This window comes from Saccoglossus kowalevskii, chromosome 8, assembly GCF_978046115.1.
Source record: "Saccoglossus kowalevskii chromosome 8, keSacKowa6.1, whole genome shotgun sequence".
Lineage (NCBI taxonomy): Eukaryota > Metazoa > Hemichordata > Enteropneusta > Harrimaniidae > Saccoglossus > Saccoglossus kowalevskii.
The window spans coordinates 23166666-23192194 of record NC_140648.1 but is presented as its reverse complement, the minus strand read 5'-3'; the positions used below and the strand labels follow the sequence as shown (position 1 = coordinate 23192194).

Sequence of the window (25529 nt, the reverse complement as noted above, 5' to 3'; positions counted from 1 at the left end):
GTGGCGCTGTTACCTAGATAGGTACTAAGAACTTTCAGCCCTTGATTATTCCACGCTATATTTAGTGGATTGTCAGTCCTATCCTTCCACTTGCCTACCCACAATCCTTTTGACTTGCCATAGTTTATACGAGAATTGCTGGCAGACTCGTACACACGTAACCAATGTTCAAGTTTGTTAAAATCACTGTTTTGAGTTAAAAAGAAACTAATGTCAGATTAGCAGGTTTGGGACTATTGTTATGCAAATAAACCCCATGTATTTCACTTTCAGTCTTTATTTTGTGTAAAAGTGGTTCAATGGCCAGCGTGTATAGCTGCCCAGGCAGAGAACAGCCCTGACGAATACCACGTTGGAACAATACCGGACTGGTTATAGAGTTATTAACACGAATTAAACTTTGCGTGTTTGAGTAAATTAATTGCATATACTTACAAAACTCGTCCCCACAGCCGAACGCTTTGAGGGTTTTAAAAAGATAGTCATGGTTGATACGGTCGAATGCCTTTTCCTGGTCCAGGGCAACGATCCCAAGTGGCAAGTTATTGATGTTAGAATAATCGATGACGTCACGCACCAGATGGATGTTGTCGAAAATCTGTCGCCATGGAACACAGTAAGTTTGGTCGGGGTGGATGATTTCAGGCAAAGTGGTTTTAAGCCTCATGGAGAGCGCTTTAGTAAGTATTTTATAATCGGAGCAGAGAAAACTAACTGGTTTCCAGTTTTTCAACAAACTGTTGTCACCCTTTTTGGGGATTAAAGTGATGACGGCGCGTCGACATGACAACGGAAGTTGACCGTCCTTAACTGAGGCGTTAAGGACATCGTGAAGATCCGGTCCCAACAATGACCAAAAATACCGGAAAAATTCACCAGACAAACCGTCAATGCCAGGAGACGTACTTTTTGACAACAATTTGACAGCGGAAGTTAATTCATCAAAAGACAGAGGGGCGTCACACATGTCTTTAAGCGCTTCGTCAAGTTGGGGAAGTCCCTTGTGTTGACGAGCTTGACAGTCAGTTGACACAGGGTCAGGTGAGAACAGATTAGAATAAACAATTTTGGTGAGAGTGCGCATTCAGTTTCAGCTAGTGACTCGGTAGTAGTAGCATTGGGTCGTTGTAAATGGGTTATGACCTTTTTACCCCCCCCCCTCTGTTTTTCAACAGCTGAGAAAAAAGAGGTGGGCGCATTGGTTTCATTCAGAATTTTATGGCGCGATATAATGGCAGCCCCTTTTGATTCATTGTGCATTAAAGTTTGAAGTAATGCCCTTTTTTCATTTAATTGTGTTGTGAGTGCATCAGTGGGACGATCAACTTGTTCAAGGGTGTGTATGTCATCACAAATATTTTGTTTTATGCGCTTATAGTTATTGCTGAGTTTCGTGCAATCTGATTAAAATCTGATGTAGTGTACGGGCTTTAATTATTTTGGCTATAAACTTATTTTAATTTATTATTACTTTTGTTATTAATGCCTTTTTATTTTATTATTTTACTTTGATTTTGATTTTGTGATTTTTTTTAATTCCGCCCTACCTACATCTGACCCGATGCCTATGTAACGAGATTTCAACGAGACTCACTATCGACGATTTTAGTCAACGAATCACAGACCTCCTTCTATAGCGCACATGATGACGTCACCGGGCAGATTCAGGTGGCAAACACACTCAAATAAAATGGCGGATTATACCGACGTTAGAGACCGAGAATAACACGGCTTTTCGGTAAGTTTATCATTGTCAAATGCAACGAAAGTAATTTTTATGTTAATATTGTGGTTCGAATGGTTCGAGTTTAGATCGTTATTTTGCGTAGTTATTCTGGGAGTGACGATTTTGTTTCCACCGGTTCGACCGAACACCGGTGTCTTTTTCCAGTCGCTTGCCCTGGAGACCAGGTATGTAATGGCAATCTTGAGCTTCAACCTGAGCTTGCTCAGAGTCAACCTGAGCTCCAACTTGAGTTTCAACCTGAGCTTCCTCAGAGTCAACCTGAGCTCCACCCAACTTGAACCCTGGAAATTGTTTACAACAGAAGCTCTAAATTCAAATCAGTTGTGTTGGAGTCACACATTAAAGCAGTTGTTTCACACACATGAAACATTTTTCCTTTTTTTATTCTAATCTTTATTTCTGCAGTTACAGTTTTATTTTATTCTGAAAAGGAAAAATTGACTAATTATTTAAATAATAATAATGTTTATTTAATATTATTTTTCTATCAGTCTACAACAATAAAGTAATAAATGGAAATTGAGTTGGTTAATAATAAGATAAAGGTAATAGTAAACAAAAGTACCTGAAAGTAATTGTTGTAGAGATGACAATCCATGAAGAAATGTAATTTATTTTCAGTTTTATTATGTAATTCATCTTCAGTTTTATTAGCTTCGCTGTCCACTTTGTCGAGCGGAGCTTATCATACGAGTAATTGTCTGTCGTCGTCCGTGTCAATGTTTTACAATGCTTTGATACTTGGTGTACATTGTATATGTAACTTGGGTAGACCTCTCTCAGATTTGTTCATTTCAAAACTCAGATTCGAATTTCAGTTAGATCTGAAAATATGTGCGATGCACTAGAATGACATTACAAAAACATGCGATCTTCGGGTAAAGACGTGTCAATTAACTACCAGCAAGATTAGCCATGGCTCACACCTCCTCTCTTACATGCCCCCCAATTCACACATACAATAGGTGTTGCTAGTCTGTTCTATTGTAGTCTGAGGTGTAACATAGGCAGAACAAAACACTTTCATCATTAACACATAAACAATACACATAAACATTAAATTACCAGACAATAATATCACAAAACAAGCATACCTTGAACAAAAGAAATCCAATTTACAATGGTACTCTTCAATACAAAAAATGATGAACAACATGAACTTTTCACGAGAACAACAGAATGATTGGTTAACAAAACATATACAGCAAATTGGCAAAGTTGTCAAACAAAAATACATAAATTTCTGGAGAAAAAATATAACTGAAAAAACAAAGCTGAGAACTTATGAAAAATTCAAAGACTCTTATAATTTTGAAAAATACTTAGATGTGCTGAATTTGAAACAAAGAATTTCAATGACAAAAATTTCGAACTAGTAATCACAATTTAGCAATAGAAAAAGGGAGACATATGCAACCAAAAATACCTACTGAAAATAGAATTTGCAAACAATGTTCACAGAATGAAATAGAAGATGAACTGCACTTTGTTATGAAATGTCCACAATATAAAGTAATACGCCAACAAATCATACAAGACATTATATTTCCACAAGAAACCCAGGATGATCTCCAGAAATTTAATTTCTTGATGACTTCAAAAGATGATGTAATAATAAAAAAGATTGGTAACTTTATTCATAATGCATTTCAATCAAGAAATAAAAATGCCATTTGATATGTAACACTTGCTTTATTTTTTTTTTTAACAACTAACTTTCTTTTTGTAGTAGTAGTTATCACAACTAATCTTTATTGCTATTAACTGATAGAAACATTGTATTTCTAAGGATGCAATAAAGTTATTATTATTAAACACTAGGTACAATTCCTTGAGTAAAACTGCAGAACAGAAAAGATTGTTCCGTCGCCCGCTTGTTGTTTTTTTTTCTGCCCATCAAAAACGTCAACTGGAAACAAATTAAAAGTATTGATAAAAACATTGTTTAAATATGTGATATCATAATTTGAAGCTTGGCAGCAGGTAGAGCACTTCCTGTTGTCCAGCCATTTTAACCCTCGTAACAAAAATTAGCATACTTATAAGCTCAGGGATATATGTACATATATTGGTATTTGAAGGGGGATTTGAGTAAATTTGATTATCTAACCCGAATTAAAAAACAAAATTTTGCAAAGTTTGATGAGTAAAAACCAGGCTTGACTATGCCCTGGTTTGTTTGATCATGGATGTACTATGGTTTGATTACAAGCTACATTAAGACCAAACCAAGGATGTCCATCTTTCATTTTGTCGGTTCATTCTTGGTCTCTCCAAATTCACACCAAAAATGGCTGTTTATGGTGAGCTAGGAAGGTACCCAATTGACTGTTTTATCAAGAAACAACGACTTAAGTATATATATATTCAACCGAGTAACAAACTCTGATAACATATTATTAAGAGAAGCCTACTTAGTAAATAAGAATGTAAAAAGTAAATGGTTTACAAGTGTAGAAACCCTCATGCATGATATTGATGTTATTACCATTGTAAACTCAAGATAAATAAGAAAAATTTAGACTTTATTCATAAAAAAATCAAAAAATCATTTGGATTTTTCACATGCATAATGATAATAGAAAACAAACCTTGGCTAAAACAAACTAAGAACATACAGACTTTTTAAACAAGATTTAAAAATTGAAAATTACTTAATGAATATGCAGAACCATAATCTTAGGAGGTTAATTGCAAAATTCAGGACAAGCAACCATGACCTTAAAATTGAGAAAGGCAGACATAATAATGTGCCACTGGATAAAAGAACATGTGATTTGTGCAGCCAAAATATAATTGAGGATGAGTAGCATTTTGTAATGAAATGTACAGCCCACCATACTCTAGCACCAGCCTTAGCTGTCTTCCTAAAAAACAGCTATGGAACAAAACAGCAACAACTATCAGTGTATTAGGTTACATTTTGTGTTCATTCTATATTCTGTATTCACCATTGGTTGCAAATTGTCTTTATTGTTTATTCATATTTGTTTTTGATTTTTTTTATATTTTTAGAATAGGTTTTTCTTTTTCTTTTTAGATTATAGTTTTTAAATTTCTTTCTGTAAGACCCTTTTATCCTTTCCTAAGGATTTTATGCGTCTAATGAATATTGTTATTATTATTATTATAAACAAAGCTAGGTCTAACACCTCTCCACCCCAAAACAGACTTTTGATGTGTTCTTTATAAATGTATTGTATTTGACGTGTACTTTTGATGTGTACTTATTTTACGCTTGTCTCAATGGAATTTTCTGTTTTTACTTTTTTATTATTATGATTTTTTTCTTTATTGTAATTTTATCTATATTTCAACAGAGATTTGATAACAACAAAGTTATTATTATAATTTGTTTTATTCATTCTATATACCACAGGCTTTCTATATAGGATGGAGCTCAATACTGTGAATAGACACAAGCTGCTAATTATTCTGTGTTGTTGCACTTTAATTTGTTATACTGGTACCCTAAGATTCGATGAGTAAATGACAGATAAAGCCGATTATTAGTGATTTGTTACCTTAGATTGTTCAAACATAAACAACCCTGGTCGAAAAGACCATGGAGCTAAAAAAAAGCTCCATGAATAGACAAAAGATAAAATATATTAGAGACAAAAAATCTTAAAGCACAACAAAACTATAAATACACTGTATCATAGTGTAATGTCTTGAGACGTCCGTATAGCATTTGGTAGGAGAGAGACAAGAGATGAGACACAACACACACTGAGTGCTGATAATACTGACCACGTGTTTATTCAAGTCCAGGCTTTATATACTTGAACCATTGTTACATAATAGTAACACCTGGTCTAACAGACCATTCATATTGAGATCACTACATCTCTCCCTAACTTTATTAAATTTCATGATTAACTTTACTTTCTTAAATATTACAATCATGTCAGGGGAATATTCAAGCTATAATATATACATAAATTGAGCAATAAATACATACAAAGTTTCATACAATAAAACGATATATACATACGAATGTTCACAAAATTAAGCGATATACACATCACAATACAAATCTATAGTAATATTAAATACATTTTTTTTATACTTTTGAAAATGTTTTTTTAAATTTTTTTTATTAGCTTTATAATTTTTTATTTTTGTTGTTGTTTATTTATAATATTAATCTTTTATTCTATGTACAGCTATTGTATTATTCAGCGTTAGTATCAGTGTCAATAACGCAAGAATTCAGTCTGTTTTCTAATTCTGTTGGACCGTCTGAGTACAGGTACTTCTGTCTGTGTCTGTGTCTGTGTCTGTGTCTGGGTAGAGGGCGTTTCTGAGTGCAGTGATGAATGGGAGTTCAGCATGTTGCGATTTAGTGTTGTGTCAGCGTTAATATTTTCCATAATTCTATCCAACTCCTCATCCTCGTCATACTCTTCTACATCCATCTCTTTTCTATCTATTCCTTTATACGATTTAAAGTAAGATCTATCACGTGTTACACGTTTTCCTTGACTGTTTTGGGCTGTTATCATACTACCTTTTGTATTTTCAACTTGGAAAACGTCTTTTCTGTACCGGGGTTCAAACTTAGTACGTCGGGAATTTTTCAATAATACCCTTTCTCCTTGTTTCAATTTAGTATTCTTCACTCTTCCATGACTATCGTAGTACAATTTGTTTTTTCTGTTACTTTTATTGTGTCGTTTACAAATATCACGTCTATATTTAGAGTCATCTTGTGCGCATTCCACAAAAGATGGCATTTTATTCTTCATTTTGCGACCGAACATTAGCTCTGCGGGACTTTTTCCAGTGGAAGGGTGGGGACTAGAGCGATAATTCATCAAAAAACGGCGAATTTCATATTTCCAATTTTTCTGCTCAACCAAAGAACAGCGAATTGATTTACCGAGGTTTTTCATAAAATTTTCGGCAAGTCCGTTTGCTTTAGCATATTCAGGCGTGATTTTCTGATGTCGAAAACCAGCATCCTTCGCATAGGAACTAAACTCACTTGAGTTGAAAGGTGGACCATTGTCGCTTTTCAGCTTTAAGGGGTATCCGTATGACGTGAATATTCTATCTAATTTGGGTATGACCGCGGCTGCGCTCGTCGAAGTTGTTATTTCGACTTCGGGAAATCTGGAGTATTCGTCCATTACAACCACCGCGTACTCGCCTGATAGCAATGGTCCATACATATCAGTTGCCAAATGAGACCATGCTGAATTCGGCAAACGAGAAGGTTTTAATGGTTCTTTCGGCTTCATGTCGATGTTTATCTGACATGCGTAACAACCAGATACGATTTCATCTACTAGCGAATCCATTGCAGGAAACCAAACCTTTTCCCGGATTAACGCCTTAGTTTTAGACGAACCTAAGTGACCTTCATGCGCGGTATAAACTAACCGAGATTGCAGTGACGGCGGTATCACGATACAAGGTCCTTTAAGCAGGATCCCGTCAGTGAAACTCAGTTTATCTCGATTCTGTTTAAACATTTTCAGTGATTCCCGGTTCACGTCTTTTGGAACTTTATGCCAAATATTCGTCTGTAAACATCGAGAAACAAACATCATTGTGGGGTCATTTTGTGTAGCAAGTCGGATTTCCGCCAATGTAATGGCGCGAGGGCTTGCATGTTTATGAACGAAAGCGACATACTCGTCATCTTTACATCCGACGTTCTCAATGACGGTGGATGGGTGACGGGATATATAATCGCTGGGGTTTTTTGCTCCAGGGCAATATACTACTTTAAAATGAAAACGTTGCGATTTAGTTACCCATCGTTCAATGCGGCTTGACATTTTATGTAGCTCTCTACGATTAAAAATCGTCACGAGCGGTTTGTGGTCAGTTTCCACAGTAAATTGGGGGAACCATCAAGATACAGACGGTGATGCTCCAAACCCCAAGAAATCGCCAGGGCTTCCCTTTCGCATTGACTGTAGCGAGTTTCCGTTTCCGAGAGAGCTCGACTTGCGCAACTAATTAAGACATCCCCTTGACGCAAAATTGCGCCAATGCCGACGGGACTAGCATCGACACTAAGGGTAGTCTCCTTATTTATATCGAAATAACCCAAAACGATTTTTGAACAAATAACCCTTTTAATTGAATTAAACGCTTTTTCCTGACTTTCACCCCAAACAAACTTGACACCCTTTTTGGTTAGAGACCTAATTGGTTCGGATAATGTACTAAAGTGAGGTACCATCAAAGCTGGGAGACCCAACATGCCTAAAAACGATCTCACTTCCGAAGCATTTTCTGGGCGTTTCATGTCACGAATGGATTGAATACGCGTTTCATCACAATGCATGCCATTTTTATCAAATACGAAGCCGAAAAAGACAATTTGTGGAACTGAAAATACACATTTGCTTAAACCCAATGTAAGTCCTTTATCGGACAACCGAGTCAAACACTTATCTAGGGCCCGGTCATGCAATTTTTGAGACTTACCGTGTATAATAATATCGTCTGCGATACTCTCAACGCCTGCGAGATCTGACAGTGCTAAAGTCATTTCATTTTGGCAAATTTCAGCAGCTGCATTTATGCCAAATGGGAGACGTTTATATCGCCTTAAACCAACATGGGTACTTATTGTAGTGAGATTTCTAGATTTTTCATCGAGTTCAAATTGCAAATAGTGCTTATTCGCGTCAAGTTTACTAAATACTCCAGAAACATTTAATTTTGTGCGAATTTCTTGCACAGTCGGGGTTACATGGCGCTCTCTCTGAATGGCTGAATTTACGGCCCTGTAATCGCCACATATTCTCACATTATCAGTTCCTGGTTTAGGCACAACAACAATGGGACTTACCCATGGAGTTGGACCATTTACCTTCTCCAAAATATCGGCTTTCTCTAATAATTTTAATTCGTTTTCGACCTTTTTTCTCAAATGGTATGGAACGCGTCTGTGGCCTTGTTTTACGGGTCTGACTTTCGAATCAATATGCAATTTGATTTTCTTTTCGTTGTATTTACCCATCCCGCAAAATGTACTTTCGTGATTATAAATTATTTCTTTCACAGAATCGGGACAATCTGGTATATTCAAGTTAACGTTACTGTTTGTATCACGTCGCGTATTGTTAGATTTTGTTTGTTTTGTCGCATGGTGGACATGTGACCCTATTCGTCGTGATTGTGTGTATATTCGTTCTGAATGAGAATTAATTCGTTTCTCTGAAAACCGTGCAAACTTGTTGGGGTTAATTTGTATAAAACCAAGGTGACTGGATGTCGGATAGCCCAAAATTGACGAATCTGTAGTGTCCACTACTATAAACTTCAATATTTCACTCCGGGTTCCCAAGTCAACATTGGTTTGTACTATACCCAACACATTGACACTTTGTTTTCCATAAGTAGAAACTTTCCTATTTGTTGGTTCTAAAATTACATTATCATTAATCAATTCATAGTCATGCTTATTTAGTACATTACATGAAGCACCAGAATCTAACATGAAATCAATGGATTTATTCTCCACATTCAACGTAGTGAAGGGAAGTTTTCCATTGTATTGGTCAAAATTAGTAACATTGAATATATACTCGTCACTGTCTGAGCAATCGTCAGCACAGATATGTTTGATTTTAGTACTCACATTGTTAGAATCTTTCTTTCTTGAACCTTCTAACTTGCGACAACAACGAACAAAATGTCCAGTTTTATGACAAAAGTTACATTGTTTACCCATTGCAGGGCAAGGGCCCTTGTGTGGATATTCGTGACCACATTTATAACAAGAGCGTTGCGTCGTCGGTACTTGGTCCGGAGATCTACGGGCTTTCTGAGGACGTTTTCTAGTAGGGCGCGCTGTCGTCCGGCTGGTAGTGGAGTTTCGTAGTTGACAGGAAAATGTCTTCACGGAATCAGGATTACCACTTTCTATACCATATGCTTCACGCTCCGAGACTTCTAACGTCCTGGCCAAGGTGATTATCTTGTCAAGAGACATCTCGTCTTGCAAAGCACGGCGACGAACCTTCTTATTCTTCCCTCCCTGTATGATTTGGTGTTTAATTTCGACATCTTTGGCTTCTGCGTCTTCAATACCACAGTTATTTATCAGTTTTCGTAAACGAGTTACAAACTGGTCAATGCTTTCAGTGTCGTATTGAGTGGCACGCCGAAATTGATAAATTTCGAACTCAGTGTTCTTTTTGGGAAGAAAGTAGTCTTCTAATGCTTTGATTAGTTTCTTGTAAGCGTTGTCATATTCAGGTTCAACGGGCATGGTTAGCGTATCGCAAATCTCGAATAAGTCGTCGCCACCTCGGTCCAAAAGCATAGCTTTTTTCTGCTCTGGGTCAGTAATCTTCCAGGCTACACAGCTGTTTTCAAAGCATGATAACCAACGTTTCCAACGTGGTGCTAATGTACTAGTGTCCCCATGGACGTCAAACGGAGATAACTGGGAAAACATGAAACCTGCTTGTGCTGCCATAATGAACACCAGTCCAACGAAATACGAGTGAAATTTTGCAAACAAGTTCGTACAACCTGATGTCTTCTACTGAGAAGTAGTAGTTTCTGTTGGGCTCACAATCCTCGTCGCCAATGTAATATCTTGAGACGTCCGTATAGCATTTGGTAGGAGAGAGACAAGAGATGAGACACAACACACACTGAGTGCTGATAATACTGACCACGTGTTTATTCAAGTCCAGGCTTTATATACTTGAACCATTGTTACATAATAGTAACACCTGGTCTAACAGACCATTCATATTGAGATCACTACACATAGTAATATTTCGACAGAAAGGTGAGATTTATTTTCAACATAATGTTTCAAGAAATGATTTCGCTCTTATTGTGCCATCAGAAAGTCTTGGGCGATGACAGAATTGGAAACATAATATTTAACTTCAACACAGCTGATGTGACCTTGGACGCTCAGGTTGGAGCTCTGTGTAGGCGCCCCAACTTTGTTTGAGCTTCTGTTGTAAACAATATGCAAAGCTCAAGTTAAAGCTCAGCGTGGCGCAGCGCTCAGGTTTTCATGGAAGGTAGTAAGGGGTTTTTCTATGGTTATTGTAATAATCTTCCACTATTAATACTGGAGTAAAATTATTCCCCGTTTTGGCTTCTACGCCCAGGTCGTAATGCTCAGTTTTGTTGCCATATTTGCTGATTTCAATAAAAAAAACTACCATCAATGGGAGACTTCATTTTACAAACCGTGCAATCATTTTCGATGAGTGCGTTTCTTTCACTTGCTTTAACGGGTGACTTAAACCGAGCTGATTCGATCTCAGATGCTCAAGTTGGAGCACAGTGTCGGTGCGCCAAATTCGTTTTGAGTTTCTGCTGTAAATCCAAGCAACAATACCCAACTATAATCCAAACAATCAATGTCAAAAAGCAATATTACAAATCATCTCTTTTGTCATAAAGTCTGGTAGAAAGATGACCATTGTTGTCAAATTCGAGGTAAATGTCAAGGTATGAGGCCGAGGAAGCTGATTCTTTAGTTTCTTTAATGTCTAGTTCTGTGGGATATATCAATGGGAGCGAATCACAAAAGTTAGGATTGTTGATGGAAAGGACATCATCAATATATCTAAATGTAAAATTAAAAGATTTAGCTTCTTTTAATTGTTTGTTTCTGAAGAAACTCGGTCTCATACAAGAATAAAACCAAGTCGGTCAGTAAGGGAGCACAGTTAAATATATGTCCTCCAAACTTAACAAATATATTATCTATCAAAAATTCAAGCATGAGGACAATGTCGTCTTCACTGTAAAAAGTGGTGGCATTAGTTTCATTCTTGACGAAATAAGTGGAATTGTAGTTTAGAACAATATATTTATATCGCCTAGAACCATTCTTATGAAAAAATGATTGATGAACAATATCTAAAATTGAATGTTTTAATAGACTTTATTTCAGATAAAGATCTAGATCCGAGTTTTTCCAAAAGTTCTTTAGAATTGTGCAATATCCACATGTGATTTAAACCAAATTAAATCTACCAAATTAATATGCAGTATTAATTTGTATAGATTTTCACCCAAACTAGATGTACTATCCTAAACGTATTGGACAAAAAAGATATTTTATTCAAATGATAAATTAAGATAAATTTGCATGAAAAACTAATCAGTATACTAAATAATTTCCCAAGCTCAAGTTGGGTGGAGCTCAGGTTGACTCCGAGGAAGCTCAGGTTGAAGCTCAGGTTGAAGCTCAAGATTGCCATTACATACCTCTGGAGACGGGTGATGTTTTGTTGACGATCGGGCCAAAATCATCTACGGTATTGAAGCCGTAGCTGTAAATATACATCAAATTGTATCAACATTTTGTAAATTATACAATAACTCTTTATTAAAGTAATTGAGCTGATTTGGACTGGGATAAAATATTTTTTATTTGGAACACTCGCAATTGATCAGGAAATATTTTTTTGCTCCAATTTTCTGCGTCGATGCCGTGGGCCGGTGACCGTTATACAATTTAAAATCAGTTTGCATTGTTTACTATAGCTGTTTACAGTGTTCTAATCATTACGATTTACTTATTTTTTTGCTTCCATTCTAGATAATTATGCTCAGTGTTTGATGTAAAATTGAAGCGATGACTGAATGAACGAACCTTGGCTGGCGAAGATGTATCTGGAAGTGTACACATTTGTTGGAAGTGAAAAAAGTATTCAATGTAATGACAAAAATTGTAAAATGCTGTGGAATTTCTTTTGTAAATAAAAACATACTAGCAATTTTCTATTAATGGTTTATTCAAGTGGGCAAAATATAATGTACAGAAAGATTGCCCGTAGAGTATCGCTACAATGAAAAGTAAGCAACCGACGGCCTGTATAAAAGGAGGGCTGTGATTGGCTGTTATTTACGCGAGATTTGAATTGGACTTACATAGGCGTCGGATCAGATGTAGTATAGGTAGGGCGGAATTAAAAAAAAACACAAAATCAAAGTAAAATAATAATAAAATAAAAAGACATTAATAACAAAAGTAATAAAATTAAAATAAGTTGATAGCCAAAATAATTAAAGCCCGTGCATTGCATCAGATTTTAATCAGATTGAGTTTCGTGCTATATTGTTTTGTTCGTTCCTTTCTTTTAAGTTTACCCATATCCCACCACATTTGAACGGAGTCAAAGCGACCTTTTTCCTTACGCCATAGCAACCAGAAGTCATTAAGGATATGGCAGTACTCTTCGTCATGCAGTAGACTAGTATTGAAGTGCCATATTGGGTTTCTGTTTGTGACGTCTTTGATTAGTATGCGTATCGTAACAGGTGCGTGATCAGAAAGGTTACAGTGAGTTTTGATTGTGCTACGTTTGATTTTGGGTGAGAAAGCTTTGGATATGTAAAACGTGTCAATGCGGGACTTGCTGTCATTCCTGACCCATGTATAGTCTCGCCTGTTTGAGTTAAAATATCGCCATGTATCAATAAGTTTAAAGCGCGTGGCTATGTTAGATAACGACATAGCTGATTGAGCATGTGGTTCTGGGCTGCCAGCTCTGTCTAAGTCGGGTGCAGAGTGCAGTTAAAATCGCCGCCAATTATGATTGGGTCTTGATTAAGGTCATTGAGTGTTTTCTTAAGTATTTTAAAAAAATTCAAGCCGATCTACCCCAACGGTGGGCGCATAGACATTTAGCAGGTGAACTGGCGACCCGTGTATCTCCAGATGTACGTGAAGCAAACGCCCCGGGAAAACACTAGCAACATTCAATACCTTGATGTTTTTATTTGTATTTTTATTGACTAAAATAGCCACACCAGCAGACTGTGAGTTACCATGCGAGAATAAAATGGAGGAACGCCATGCAATTTGCCATTGGACTTCATCAGCTTGGACAGTGCGAGTCGATGGAATGATTTAATTTAAGGAATTCAAAGAGCTGGTATCGCTTCAGTGAATCGCGACACCCGCGTACATTCCATGTAACAGCAGAGAAGCTCATGATTAGCATAATATAAAAATTTAAAACAGTAATATATGGAGTATAAATTTTATTATAAATGATGAGCAATTAAATTAAACTGTATTGCAATAAAATAACTATTTTATATTTGCGACGTCGGTAGCTGGTGGTGGTTGAATACCACGTTTTTTCTTTAAAATTCCTTCTTTTAAGGTGTCGCGGTTTTCGACCACGAAGGTAGGGTCTTTCATTTTACTGATATGTTTTATTATTTTAGTAGCAACCCGTTGAATGCGCACTTTTTCGTTGCTCCATGGCTTCTGAAGATAAGGTCGATATTTCAGAACAGTCAGACACAACAGACTCCGCATCATACCTCTCCTCAGACAGACCCACAGGGATAGTATGCTTTGTCGTGTCAAATGGGTTACATGACTCTCATGGTAAAATAAGGGGAGTAAAGGGGTGGGTTAGTACCAACTCTTCATCATTTACATTAACATTTGTTGTTTTGATATCAGTTGGCATTGTATTATTTGTATCGGTTTTGCTCGTACCAGGAGCGTGTGTTATCAAGTTTTCATTTTCATTAATGTCATTATCGTTTATAACCTTGTCACTCATTTCATTTTTTTCGTTTTTGTCGTTATTGTCACCATTATCATTTAATGTGTCACCATTACCGTGTTCCACATTTTCGGGTAGATTTTCGGTTTCCATAGTTTCATTATTGTCAACAGTTTTATCAAGGGAGGGGCTATTTTCATCAATAACAGTGTGATCAGTAGGTAGAGGTTCGGGGTCGGGGTGTGTATCGGTATTTTGCACGGAATGCCCACGAACAGGGTCACCCGAAGTTGACTGTTGGGTTGCTGTACAGTTTCGCATAATATGCCCCTTTTTAAAGCACTTGTGGCACACGATCTCATCAGTAGACAAGTAAATTCTATATTGTCTCTCCTCAAATGTGACATTAATAACACCGTCAAGTTTATTACCATCACATAGCATATAACTTGGCGGCGAAAAGATTTAACATGTTCCAACTCGGGGTGTTTACACCCGAGTGGAATTAAGCGCAGATTACTCACGACACGGCGATACCGTGACAATTCAGTTTCGAGAACATGATTGGTTATGAAGGGCGGTACACCTGAAAGAATCACTTTAGTGGCGGGTTTTACTAGTGGTTGTACATGAATGAAGCAGTCTCCCACTGAGAGACCAGTAGTGCAAACAGTTTCAACAGCGTTGATCGAATCCAGAAAAATTATGACACTTCCGTTTGCACGAGAGGCAGCAATACTACAAGCAGGTTTGAGTATAGAAGAAACACTTTTAACATAGGTTTCAATTGAAATCCCATCAATCGACTTACATTTGAGACCGTGTTTACGTGTCAACCCTGCAAAATGGTTGACACGTGTACCCGCCGTGGAGGCCGCCATCTTGGAAAAGCCCCACGACGAGCGAACTGAAAGTGAAAAACAAAATCAAAATAAATAAGTGTACGTATGTAGTAAGTATTAACAAAAAAAAAAATACGAAAATAGTAGTAGCTTACTAACTATTTGAGGCAAAAAACCGTGTTTTTTGAGGAGCACTCGCAACGCGTGGCAGACATGCGCAGATATACAGATAAATAGATAGATAAAGGTAATACAGTTTATTGTAGGCAAAGTAGAAATATATACCAATTAAGCTGTCATCGTGGCTAACAAAAGTAAGATGTACAATATCATTAGTGGCACTATCATCATCATCAACAACAACATTATTTACAGGCCAAGTTTATTTGAATAAATTCGAAGAAACAATTATTGAATATATATTAGCTGTCGTAACCAACCATAGTTATTGATCGTATAGTTTATTTGCGAAGAAGGGGTTTGCCGATTAAAGGATGACTTAAATAGATGAATTCAATCAAGTGTTAGCTCAGCCTATTGTCAGTCTTTCAGCGGTAGCCTCGAGCTCGACTGCCTCGATAACTGTAAAGAAAATTAAATAAATTATTTTAATTTTATAATATTTTATGGATGTAATAATCATCTTTATTGTCAATAACATCCATATACATGGTATATTTTATGAATAAAACGAGATTTCCAAACTTGTTTCACATGACTTGTTTTTACAGTAGTTTCCAAGTTTAACTTAAGGCAATTCAAATTTCCCATCTGCTTTCTGAGATACGTAGTTATATTAAATGTAGAAGATTGTGACTCGGGCAATTTTGTCGTTTGCTTTGGTCCGAATATCTAGAACTTAACAATATAAGTTGTTAAATAAAACGTACCTGTATCCCCACACAGAATCTTTGTGCACATCCAGGTTCCATCGCTCATACAATAACTGTCAAAGGATATAATAAATGTCATTAGACTGATGTAATTTCAGTGGTTGGTTTACATGTGTTATTATGATGGTTCAAGTGGCCACTATAGACTGTTGACTGCTTGGATTGGCACTTCAGAAACGTTGATTTGACATAGATTGAAACGGATCATTAAGCACTAAGCCGAATTTGGTGGATACGTTATGGTAACGAAATAGGAAAGACAAGGCAGCATTCATTATCATAATGTTGTGTCGACTGCGATTTGACATTATCAATCAAGCCAAGAATGTTATAATTATAGCAATCGCTCTAGAACTTTTTGCAAAATTATTATTTCTTCATTTCTTTCTTAATTCCCTTGACATTGCATATGAAGGATGCATTTTTCATCAAATCATATAGAAACATTGTAATGACCATCTGTCAGCGCCCTCGTGATCCAACCTGAGAAATGTAGCGTTTTAACGTTTATAAGTACTTGGTTGTTAAACGTACTGTAAAACATGTCGAAAAAGCGGCATGCAATTTTAGCAAATTGTGGTAAAATGTTGATTTAGCGAATCTCTTTTGTCATTGTTGATTTCTTTGTTTGGGGGCCATTTTAAATTTATAATAATGTCATTAGCGACATCTTGAATTAGTGAATGAGTTCTAAATTCGCGAAAAAGACATGCTCGCGAAAAAGACATGTTTTACAGTATGTATTAAAAAGCTATATTAGTGATGATGTGAACAATATGACTCAAAACCTGGTTAATAAGAAATCATGCAGTATTGTAGTTGCAAAAAACAGTGTCAGCCGGCACAACTGCCACATTACTGTAAATTACTCAATTGTTTGAACTCAACAATATATATGTAATGCAGCTAAGAATAGAAAATTGAGAGACGTGACACCAAATGCTGGATACACATAGCAGCGAGATTTAGGTTCCGGTTACGGATTGTGAAACTTATAATACGACCGGTGCCGACAGTCACGGCTATTCAATAGCCCCGAGTACAGTCCTGTAGGTTGGCCTTCTTCCACTGATCATTCGGCCCCCACATTCCTGAGAAGTCGAATAGACTGGGAATTCGACACTATTGTGAAGGAATGTTCGGGCGATTTAAGAGGCATTCAACTTTGCAGTTAAAAAATAAGCAGGTCGATACGTCCAACTATTCTAAATACCTAAACTGGAAGCGAAATTACATAAGATTCCCACTAGGGTCGATCAAATCGACATTTTCCAACGTCAACCGAAAATACACGCCACCATCTTGTTCTTGACGTATTTATCAACAAAACGTTGTTTCGTTGCATACAACTAGATTTCGTCAATGTTCTAGTACTGTAGGTTCATTTTTCGGCCACAAAAAAAGTATTTGTGATCGCTAGATTGGTCGATAGATGTTTTAGCTGGTTACAATCATGAAAACGGCAGAACGGTTCTCCGCCATATATTTGTAGGCGGGTGTCGAATCCTCGGTCTATGCGACTTCTCAGTACTGTGGGGGCCGAATGATCAACGGAAGGAGGCCAACCTACAGGACTGTACTCAGGGTTAGGCTATTCTACTACATGACATCGGAGCATTGCAGGCTTTGTTTTATTTGGAAAATTGTTTTACATAGGGTAAAATGTGGGAAATTACCATGCAACCAAATATTGATCTTTTTCGCAGTTCAATAACATGTTATCATAGTAATGATAGTAACCGAACATTTGAAAATAGTTTAATTGAATAAACTGCCATATTAAGTACAAATATTGGGACAGAATGATTAAAAATAATAAGCCCCAGACAGGGTGTATCATAACTTGTAGAGCTGTTTGACACTCGCTCATTTCTGTCAGTGTCACTAAATATTTTTGTAGTACTAACTAAGTTTGTTTACTCCTTCTGACTTCACCCGCTCTTTTGAAGTTGCTTTCGCTTACATGCTTACTGGTTGCATGTACGTTTTCTAATTTACAGATGCGTTATGAATTGAAATGTCCCAAACGATTGGCATGTCAATATTGGGTTCAACGCCCACACTATAACTGAATCCATCAAGCAATGCAACAAAATTAAACAAGAATATATAATATATGTTTGAAAATAAGCGACTTCGAACCAAGGTGTTAGCATAATGCAATATAGCTTTTTGAATAACAATTAATAATAAACGTATCTAGTTCATCTTTAGTATTACGTAACGAAATGTCCACTACATTCACTAATAACCTACCAGGTATTGCAGTCTTCTTTTCTGCCATCGCCTTCCTGGTAAATAACGCCCTCATGGAAACATGGGAACACAGGATCTATACAAATGGTGCCACATATTCCAGAAGCACAGCATTTTTTCTTCCCCTGGCAATCGGTATCATCTTGGCATTCATAGTAGCAGTAACCCTTTGGACGGACAGCGTCGATAGATGGTACCATTGGGCATTGTCCGGGTTTATCAGGTTGTTCTGGAAGGAAGCATTGTGACGTTTAGAGCTCTCAGGAAATAATTTTACACCTCATGGAAACGCTCAGGTGCGAATGCAGCAATCACAACTTTGTCTGTGAAATGACAAGTTCTTACGTAATAGTTAACATATTAATTGTATATAAATACGTACCATCACAACAGTATCGAACTTTGTAATCATGACATTCATCACCAGCTGGCTGATCTTTGTCAAGACAAACAAATCCAGGATCGACATCGTGATGTAGGAATACCTGCCCGGTGCTTGATGAAGGTTGTTCAGTGGCGGCGACAACAACTTGGATGAATAACGGATTTTTACACATTTCATTTAGATATTCATCTTGGATTACGGCGGTGACTTCACGATCTGCATCTGAACCTTCACATGGTTTATCGGTGTTGAACCATTTTGTCCACTTGTCACAATCTGGCTGTTCTGTATAGTGATATTACATAAATGAAAAACGTGGTTAATGAGACGAGACAGTTTTTCGCTTATAATAAGTATTCAATTCAAAGTAATACTCAAATTCAAATATTCAACTAAAATAACGTAAAAACATAATATATTATTTGTTGTGAATATTTGAATATTGATTTACCAGGACAACAGAATCTGACTTTATAATCTTCACATTTCTCATCGTCCTGTTCTTCATTCAAACAAGCAAATCCATTAATGATATCATTGCTGAGTAACACATCGCCTGTTAATTCAGCTGGTATGCCATCAATAGTCTGGGCTTGAATTGCGCTGGGTCGTTCGCACGTCTTTTCACATAGTGTTGCTAGCGTTTCTAAATCGCCAATCCCTTCTTCTGGACTGTCTTCGTCGAACCATTGTGACCATTCACCATCACATGGGGGATTAGCTGTTTGAACAAACATTACATATATAATACTGCATATTACACAATCAACGTTATCGGACATGCTACAACGAGGAATCAATGTTTTTAACCACGGGACAACATCTCAACAATATTTTTTTTAATATGAGAAGAATATTTGTTACATACATATGTGTCACCTCTGCAGAACCATCCACAGGTTGACTTAATCTACGACTATCACCTCACCATATCCTATAATGTTGTACTTCTAATGTACACATTTGTGCGGAGCTACACTACACACTGTCAATATTCCTTAGATGTTATTGATATTCAGTTGGTGTGTGTGTTATATTACCTGGGCAGCAGAATCTAACTTCATAATCAAGACATGTGTTATCTGGTTGATCTGCCATCTGACAAACAAATCCCACTTCAGGTGAATAGTGCGAAAATATTTCACCAGTATCCGCAGCAGAAATGCCATCTAAGGTCTGCACTTGTATCGCCGATGGATTGATACACATTTGATCTCCGAATTGCTTTATTAGATCTTGAGTCGTTTCCCAGTCCCCGGTAGTTCCTGGGTTATCTCTATCGAACCAGATAGTCCATTCACCGTCTTCACATTCTACAAGTAAAATTTAAAATTGTTTTGTTTGTAATTACAGACGTTTGACTAATACGTGAGTAAAATCATGTACAATCATTGCATAACACCAACTTCATGATGAGACTTGGATAAAGTTGGATTCACCTGTATTTGCGCAACATACAGCAAAAGCATCAGCAGGGTGGATCACACAATGGTAACCAAATGGACACTCAACTCCACCGCGACCACAGTACCATTCAGACCCATCATCACCAATTAATGGAAATCCCGCGGAACACGGTGACACAACTATTTTAAAGGAATTATTGATTAATTTGTGACTCAGAAAACATAACATGTGAATGTATACCGGTTTTCCTGCAATATACAATATGATAAATGTTTTACCTGGACAGCAGTATCTCACTTGATAGTCAAAGCAAGTGTTATCTGGCTGATCTGCCATCCGACACACAAAGCCAATGTCCGGTGAATAATGCAAGAATGTTTCACCAGTATCTTCTGCAGGAATACCGTCAAGGGTCTGCACTTGTATCGCCGATGGTTCGGTACACATGTTATTACCATACAACTGGATGGCAAGTGATGTCGTTTCCCAATCTCCAGTAGTTCCTGGGTCATCTCTATCGAACCATACAGTCCATGCACCATCCACACATTCTGCAAGTATATTCCAGGCATATATTATTCATGAAATTTGAATGACTCGCGAATATTCATGAACTAAATGAGTGGTGTGTACTCACCTGTATTTGGGCAGCACACTGATGTCAAGTCAGTTGGATGGGTGTAACAATGGTAGCCAAATGGACACTGCTTATCAAGAGAATCACAACCAACGGGACTCCCATCAGCATCAATTAAAGGAATTCCCATAGGGCAAGGTGGTTGAACTATAAGATCACAAACACCCACGCTGTAATTATTAGTGAGCCATAGAATATGTAGTACACACATGTATATTAGAACATTAGGTAGCCATGGTGCAGTTAAATTAAATTTTATATAAACAGTACTGCACCTTACCCGATTACCTAAGCTTATCTATGCAAATTAAAATTATGGAAATATTTTTTACATAGTGACAGCCAATCATGTTTTAGTTTCAGTAGCAATTCTTGAAAAGTTAACTTACCACAATCAGGGTCCGGTTTGCAGTACCACTTGCCGTTTCTACATTCGCTAAATAGATTTAAACAAACGCAGTTTATATTAACTTTTTCAAGAATAATGTAATTCATACTACAAGGTACAAATTTTTATCTGCTATCGTTGATGTAATTTTGATCAGGCAAATTTCTAATCTATGAACACTGATGGCCAATCTAATGGTAATACGGGCACAATACTGAGAGCATACTCGAAATTACTACACAAATGCCCCCGGGTAATGTCGCGTCAATGTTCATGTGGATATAAGTATAACTATCGGTAACACCATAACGGAGAGAAACGACCACTTGGTCTTGTCATAAATGGTGGTTACAGTTAGTGTAAAGTAATAATATTATTATTGTTTTTTCCGATAAGCAGTGCCCGGTGTTTACAGCAGTGCAAAAATGTTGAAATTTGTTTCGTGTGATGTTATACAAAGTACCCCCGTTCATCGGGTCACTGGTGTCATTCACTAGGAGAGAACCAATTACTGCACGGACAGGTTTGCCAGAACGTTATTTTCACCCAAGCTGATTCACCTTGTTGGGTTTTCCACTGATTCTGCATGAGACTACAGTGCCAGTTGTAGGTAATGTTGGCGCTAATAAATGTTGAGTTCGAACACATCTTTTTATATATGAAACATTTTTGCACTTTTTGTAAAACATTGTACAGTGATTATCGGGGAAGCAATTACAATATTGTTACTTTACACTCACTGCGGGAATACATGTGTGGAGTAGACGTTTTTGCTGCTTACCATATTTCACAGTTTTCTATATATGTTTCAAATGGTTTATAGTAAGTACAGTTCTTTTCACAGTAACCTAAGAACAAATTTAAAGAGTTGTATAATGGCGTTTGTCGAATACTGTCATGCAGTATTCACAATCAAATCACCACATATTACAAACGTCATATCACCGGGCATGTAAATATCATCATTATACTAGTACAGTGTATGATGTTAACACACAAATATGATGTGATATATATTTCTTAACTATACCCATACCATTTCCAAATTTAAACGCTGAAATACCTTCAATATAATGTCCACCCAGGCATGAAGGAGGCAGACAGTTTTCAATGTCCGAACAGCAAAGGTAATCCTGATCAGGATTTGCAATACACTCGTCGCACGATTCCCAGCACACTTCCGGTACAAAATCGATTGGACAAGGACATGGTCCACCTGTTAAAACAATCATTGCCACACATTGCAACACACGAAAACAATTACAGTCGAGTAATTCGAATTTACTATTGTATTACTTTTGAAATCGAGTGTTTATGCACGACATTTTTAAAGTAACATGTACTCACCGCATGCCAGTTCAGATCGACAAATCCAATCCCCTTCTCTACAAACGCTGATAGAAAGTATACAAATATTTTGTTCAAGAATATTTAAATTGTAAGTTTCGTATTAGTTAAATCTATTAAGTCTAATGGAACTTAAAGGGCGGTAGTCGTCACGCCACGCATGCGCGAGATATATGGGTCTCATATAAACAAAGATGGCGACGTTGCAGATCAACGAGTACAAACTGAGACGTTACCAAGATTTAATTAGGTATTTTTTAGGTGATTTGAAGGTATCAAAGGAGGTAATTAGTGCAAGTCGCGCCCAGGTTAAACCTCGTACTCATGATTTCCATTAGAAGAGCGCATTGGATTGTGGGAAAATAAATGTTTATCAACACAAATGTCGCACATGCGCTGCGCTACGACTGCCGCGCTTTAAGCGAAGATAATCAGAAAAACAAATCTTTTACCATATTTCACAATCTTCGTTTACTACATCTCCTGGCGAGTAATACTCGCAGTCCAACTCACAAAATCCTTCTGTGAAAATTAAAAGAAGTTGTGTGTGTCTATAATTATTAACTCATTGAAGCGCAAGGGTCAACATGTGTCATCATTCGCAATTTCTTTTTATTTTCAATATTTATAAGTCCATTTGACCCAAAATTAGAAAGAAATCAAAAATAAATATACATGGGCAAAATATTGTACTAAGGTGGTGGTGGGAAATGAGGACCAGAGATTCTGGCAAGCGAGATGTTTGATTAGGTCAGAAACTGCGATACACGCTCATGTACAGGTTGTGTGAGGGAATAATTTTGGAGGCGAATATACGGGTTCTCTGGAGGAATAATAGCATACATTGTGATAGATTATCCCCGAGCACGGCGTTGCAATTCCGTGGATATGGTATATCCATTATATTACGTTGTATGGTGATATTCTCTTGAGTGTGTAGTAGATTTCATATATTACACATATTGCGTATGCGTAGTATGTTATTCGTGGGCATTTTATCGATCAATTCGCATATAAATTTACCATTTTAGGCAATTATAATTACTACATCGGGGTGATCGGTACTTGTACCCGGATTTCTATAGTCTACTTTAAACTTTTGTAGTCGCAATTGTATTATAGTCAATTCAGTTCTGAGACATAAACTTAAGCCATTCAGTGTCAGGCATATAAGACATGACTAAAACCAATAAAAGGCCAGGTTTCGACTAAGCACAGAAAAGCGAAGGTCAGCTGATAATCTCTAAGCTGTTGTATCTGTACTATAATTTCCATTACCTGGCGTGTATACTCCTCCAAGACATGCTGGTGCCGGGCAGCTACCGTCGTTGCAACATATATAGTTTGGCGTCGTTGATGCATGTTCATCACAAACGTCACAATTCAACCAACAGACTTGACCCAGAAATCCTTCAGGACACGGGCATGGTCCATCTTTTTTTGGAAAAAGATATAATAATGATATTCACGTGATACTAATCACATGCACTGATGTGTGTACATGTACATGTACATGTAATATCTATGTCATTACGAGTACACAGATGACGTGTTGCTTACCGCAATGTCGTCTACACGCTTCTTCCGTCTCAAAATTATTGTTGTTTCCTTCACATCCTCCGTATATGAACTCTATACACTCATTTATTTGACAGTCAAAGTACCATCTGGAAATGGAACCTTCACACGGACCAGGATCAGCAGGAAAACAGCAGTCACCTATAATTTTAAAATATTATCATATATCTGTAATTAATTATTACTGAAATGAATTTTATCATTTTGTTATTAATCCGTATTTAAAAACTGGGATACTGTAAATTTCATTTGCACATTGCTTACCTCCGCATTCTTTTTCGCAATCTGCTCTAGTATGAAAATTGTTATCATTCCCCTGACATCCACCGTAAATAAATTCTTTGCACTTGTTATCCCGGCAATCGTGATACCATCTTGGCAAATATGCTTCACACGGTCCAGATTCAGGTTCAAGACAGCATGGGTATTTATCTGTATAATTAGATACCGAGTTATTACTATTTCTGCAATACCTCTGTTATTGACATTGTGTACATATTGCGACAGATCGAATCGTACAATTTGTACACAAATATGTTAGTTCAGTATATATGGCATAATACATTTCTTACGAGCATGACCCTACCTGGACAACATACACCATATTCAAAATTAAGCACACAGGAATATCCAGTCGGACATTTTGTAAATGCGCAATTGTACGGGTATCCAGTTTCAGCTAACAAGGGCTTCTCGCATGGAACCCAGTCTGTTGGTAAAAAAAAAAAACAGTGTGTATATTATACAATAGTTGTCAAATATTACGATCTGATCTAAAACAGTATAACGATTTCCTGTCAAATGGATGTTCCAAGGGTGCAACAAACTGGCACAAAGAAAAAATGTAAACTTGTAGCTGTTGACAAGTACATAACACAGAATACATGGTGGAGTAAATTATAATTAATTCAAAGTAAACATATATTAATACTACTGTTGGACTAATGTTTGTATCATAAATGTAGCACGTGTTCATAACGATATTCACAGAAATTGCTGGTAAGTTTTAATATCAGACGATCAAGTGAAATCAACGTTCATATCTTAAGGCCAGACTATTTTTTATTCCTTGTTTCTCGAGTTTTTATAAGGCAATTCTTTTGAGGAGGGCAGAAAAAAAAAATTTATTCTTTTTTTCATTAGATTTGTGTGATTCTCAAAGAATTGTAAGTGAGATCAGAAATGAAATTTTTTTTTATTCCATCTATAACCTTGTTTCTCATCTGCGCGAGACTTCGGTACTTTGATCGTGATACTCCCACGAAAATACAACTTGGATTTGTTATGCGGCAGGCGGTAAAAAAATGAAGAAAAAATAATATTTTTTTAGCATTTTTTTGTGCGCTTGCAAGTCGGCGGGCGCGAGAAATTACGCTGAAATAAAATTTTATTTTTATTTCATTTTCGGCTCCTGTTCATTCGGTGGGTTCGCGAAAGAAGGGATAATAAAAGTCTGGCCTAATGTTTAACATATATCGTACCACTGTTACAGCATATTCCTTCGATGCATGTGAAGCCATATATATCCAGGCAATCTACATCTGACAAACACGTGACTACATTACCCAATTCG

The 25529-nt window shown here is 36.9% G+C and overlaps 1 protein-coding gene and 1 long non-coding RNA gene across 2 annotated transcripts; one reads left to right on the top strand and one right to left on the bottom strand.

Annotated features, from left to right (window-relative positions):
* The first annotated feature begins 1559 nt into the window (after positions 1-1559).
* Positions 1560-12479, top strand: LOC146739457 (uncharacterized). Its single transcript, XR_014930185.1, has 2 exons — positions 1560-1738; positions 12297-12479. It is a non-coding gene; the product is annotated as an uncharacterized LOC146739457 (long non-coding RNA).
* An 8141-nt stretch (positions 12480-20620) lies between these two features.
* On the bottom strand, positions 20621-24842 carry LOC146739456 (uncharacterized). The gene is made up of 9 exons (XM_085502799.1): positions 24827-24842; positions 24543-24665; positions 24221-24388; positions 23939-24097; positions 23657-23812; positions 22831-22900; positions 22379-22425; positions 22068-22247; positions 20621-20790 (listed from the first exon to the last, which is right to left on the bottom strand). The coding sequence occupies exons 1-9, from the start codon at positions 24840-24842 to the stop codon at positions 20621-20623; spliced, it is 1089 nt and encodes a 362-aa protein (XP_085358925.1).
* Positions 24843-25529: the final 687 nt, after the last annotated feature.

Bases quoted from the DNA above. Each gene is read 5' to 3' on its own strand.
- LOC146739456 (XM_085502799.1), bottom strand. The intron at 22,901-23,656 runs GTAATGGAAATT...TAATTTTCACAG, and splicing joins TGGAGGAGTATACACGCCAG to AAGGATTTTGTGAGTTGGAC. The intron at 22,426-22,830 runs GTAAAAGATTTG...ACTTTCTATCAG, and splicing joins AACGAAGATTGTGAAATATG to CGTTTGTAGAGAAGGGGATT.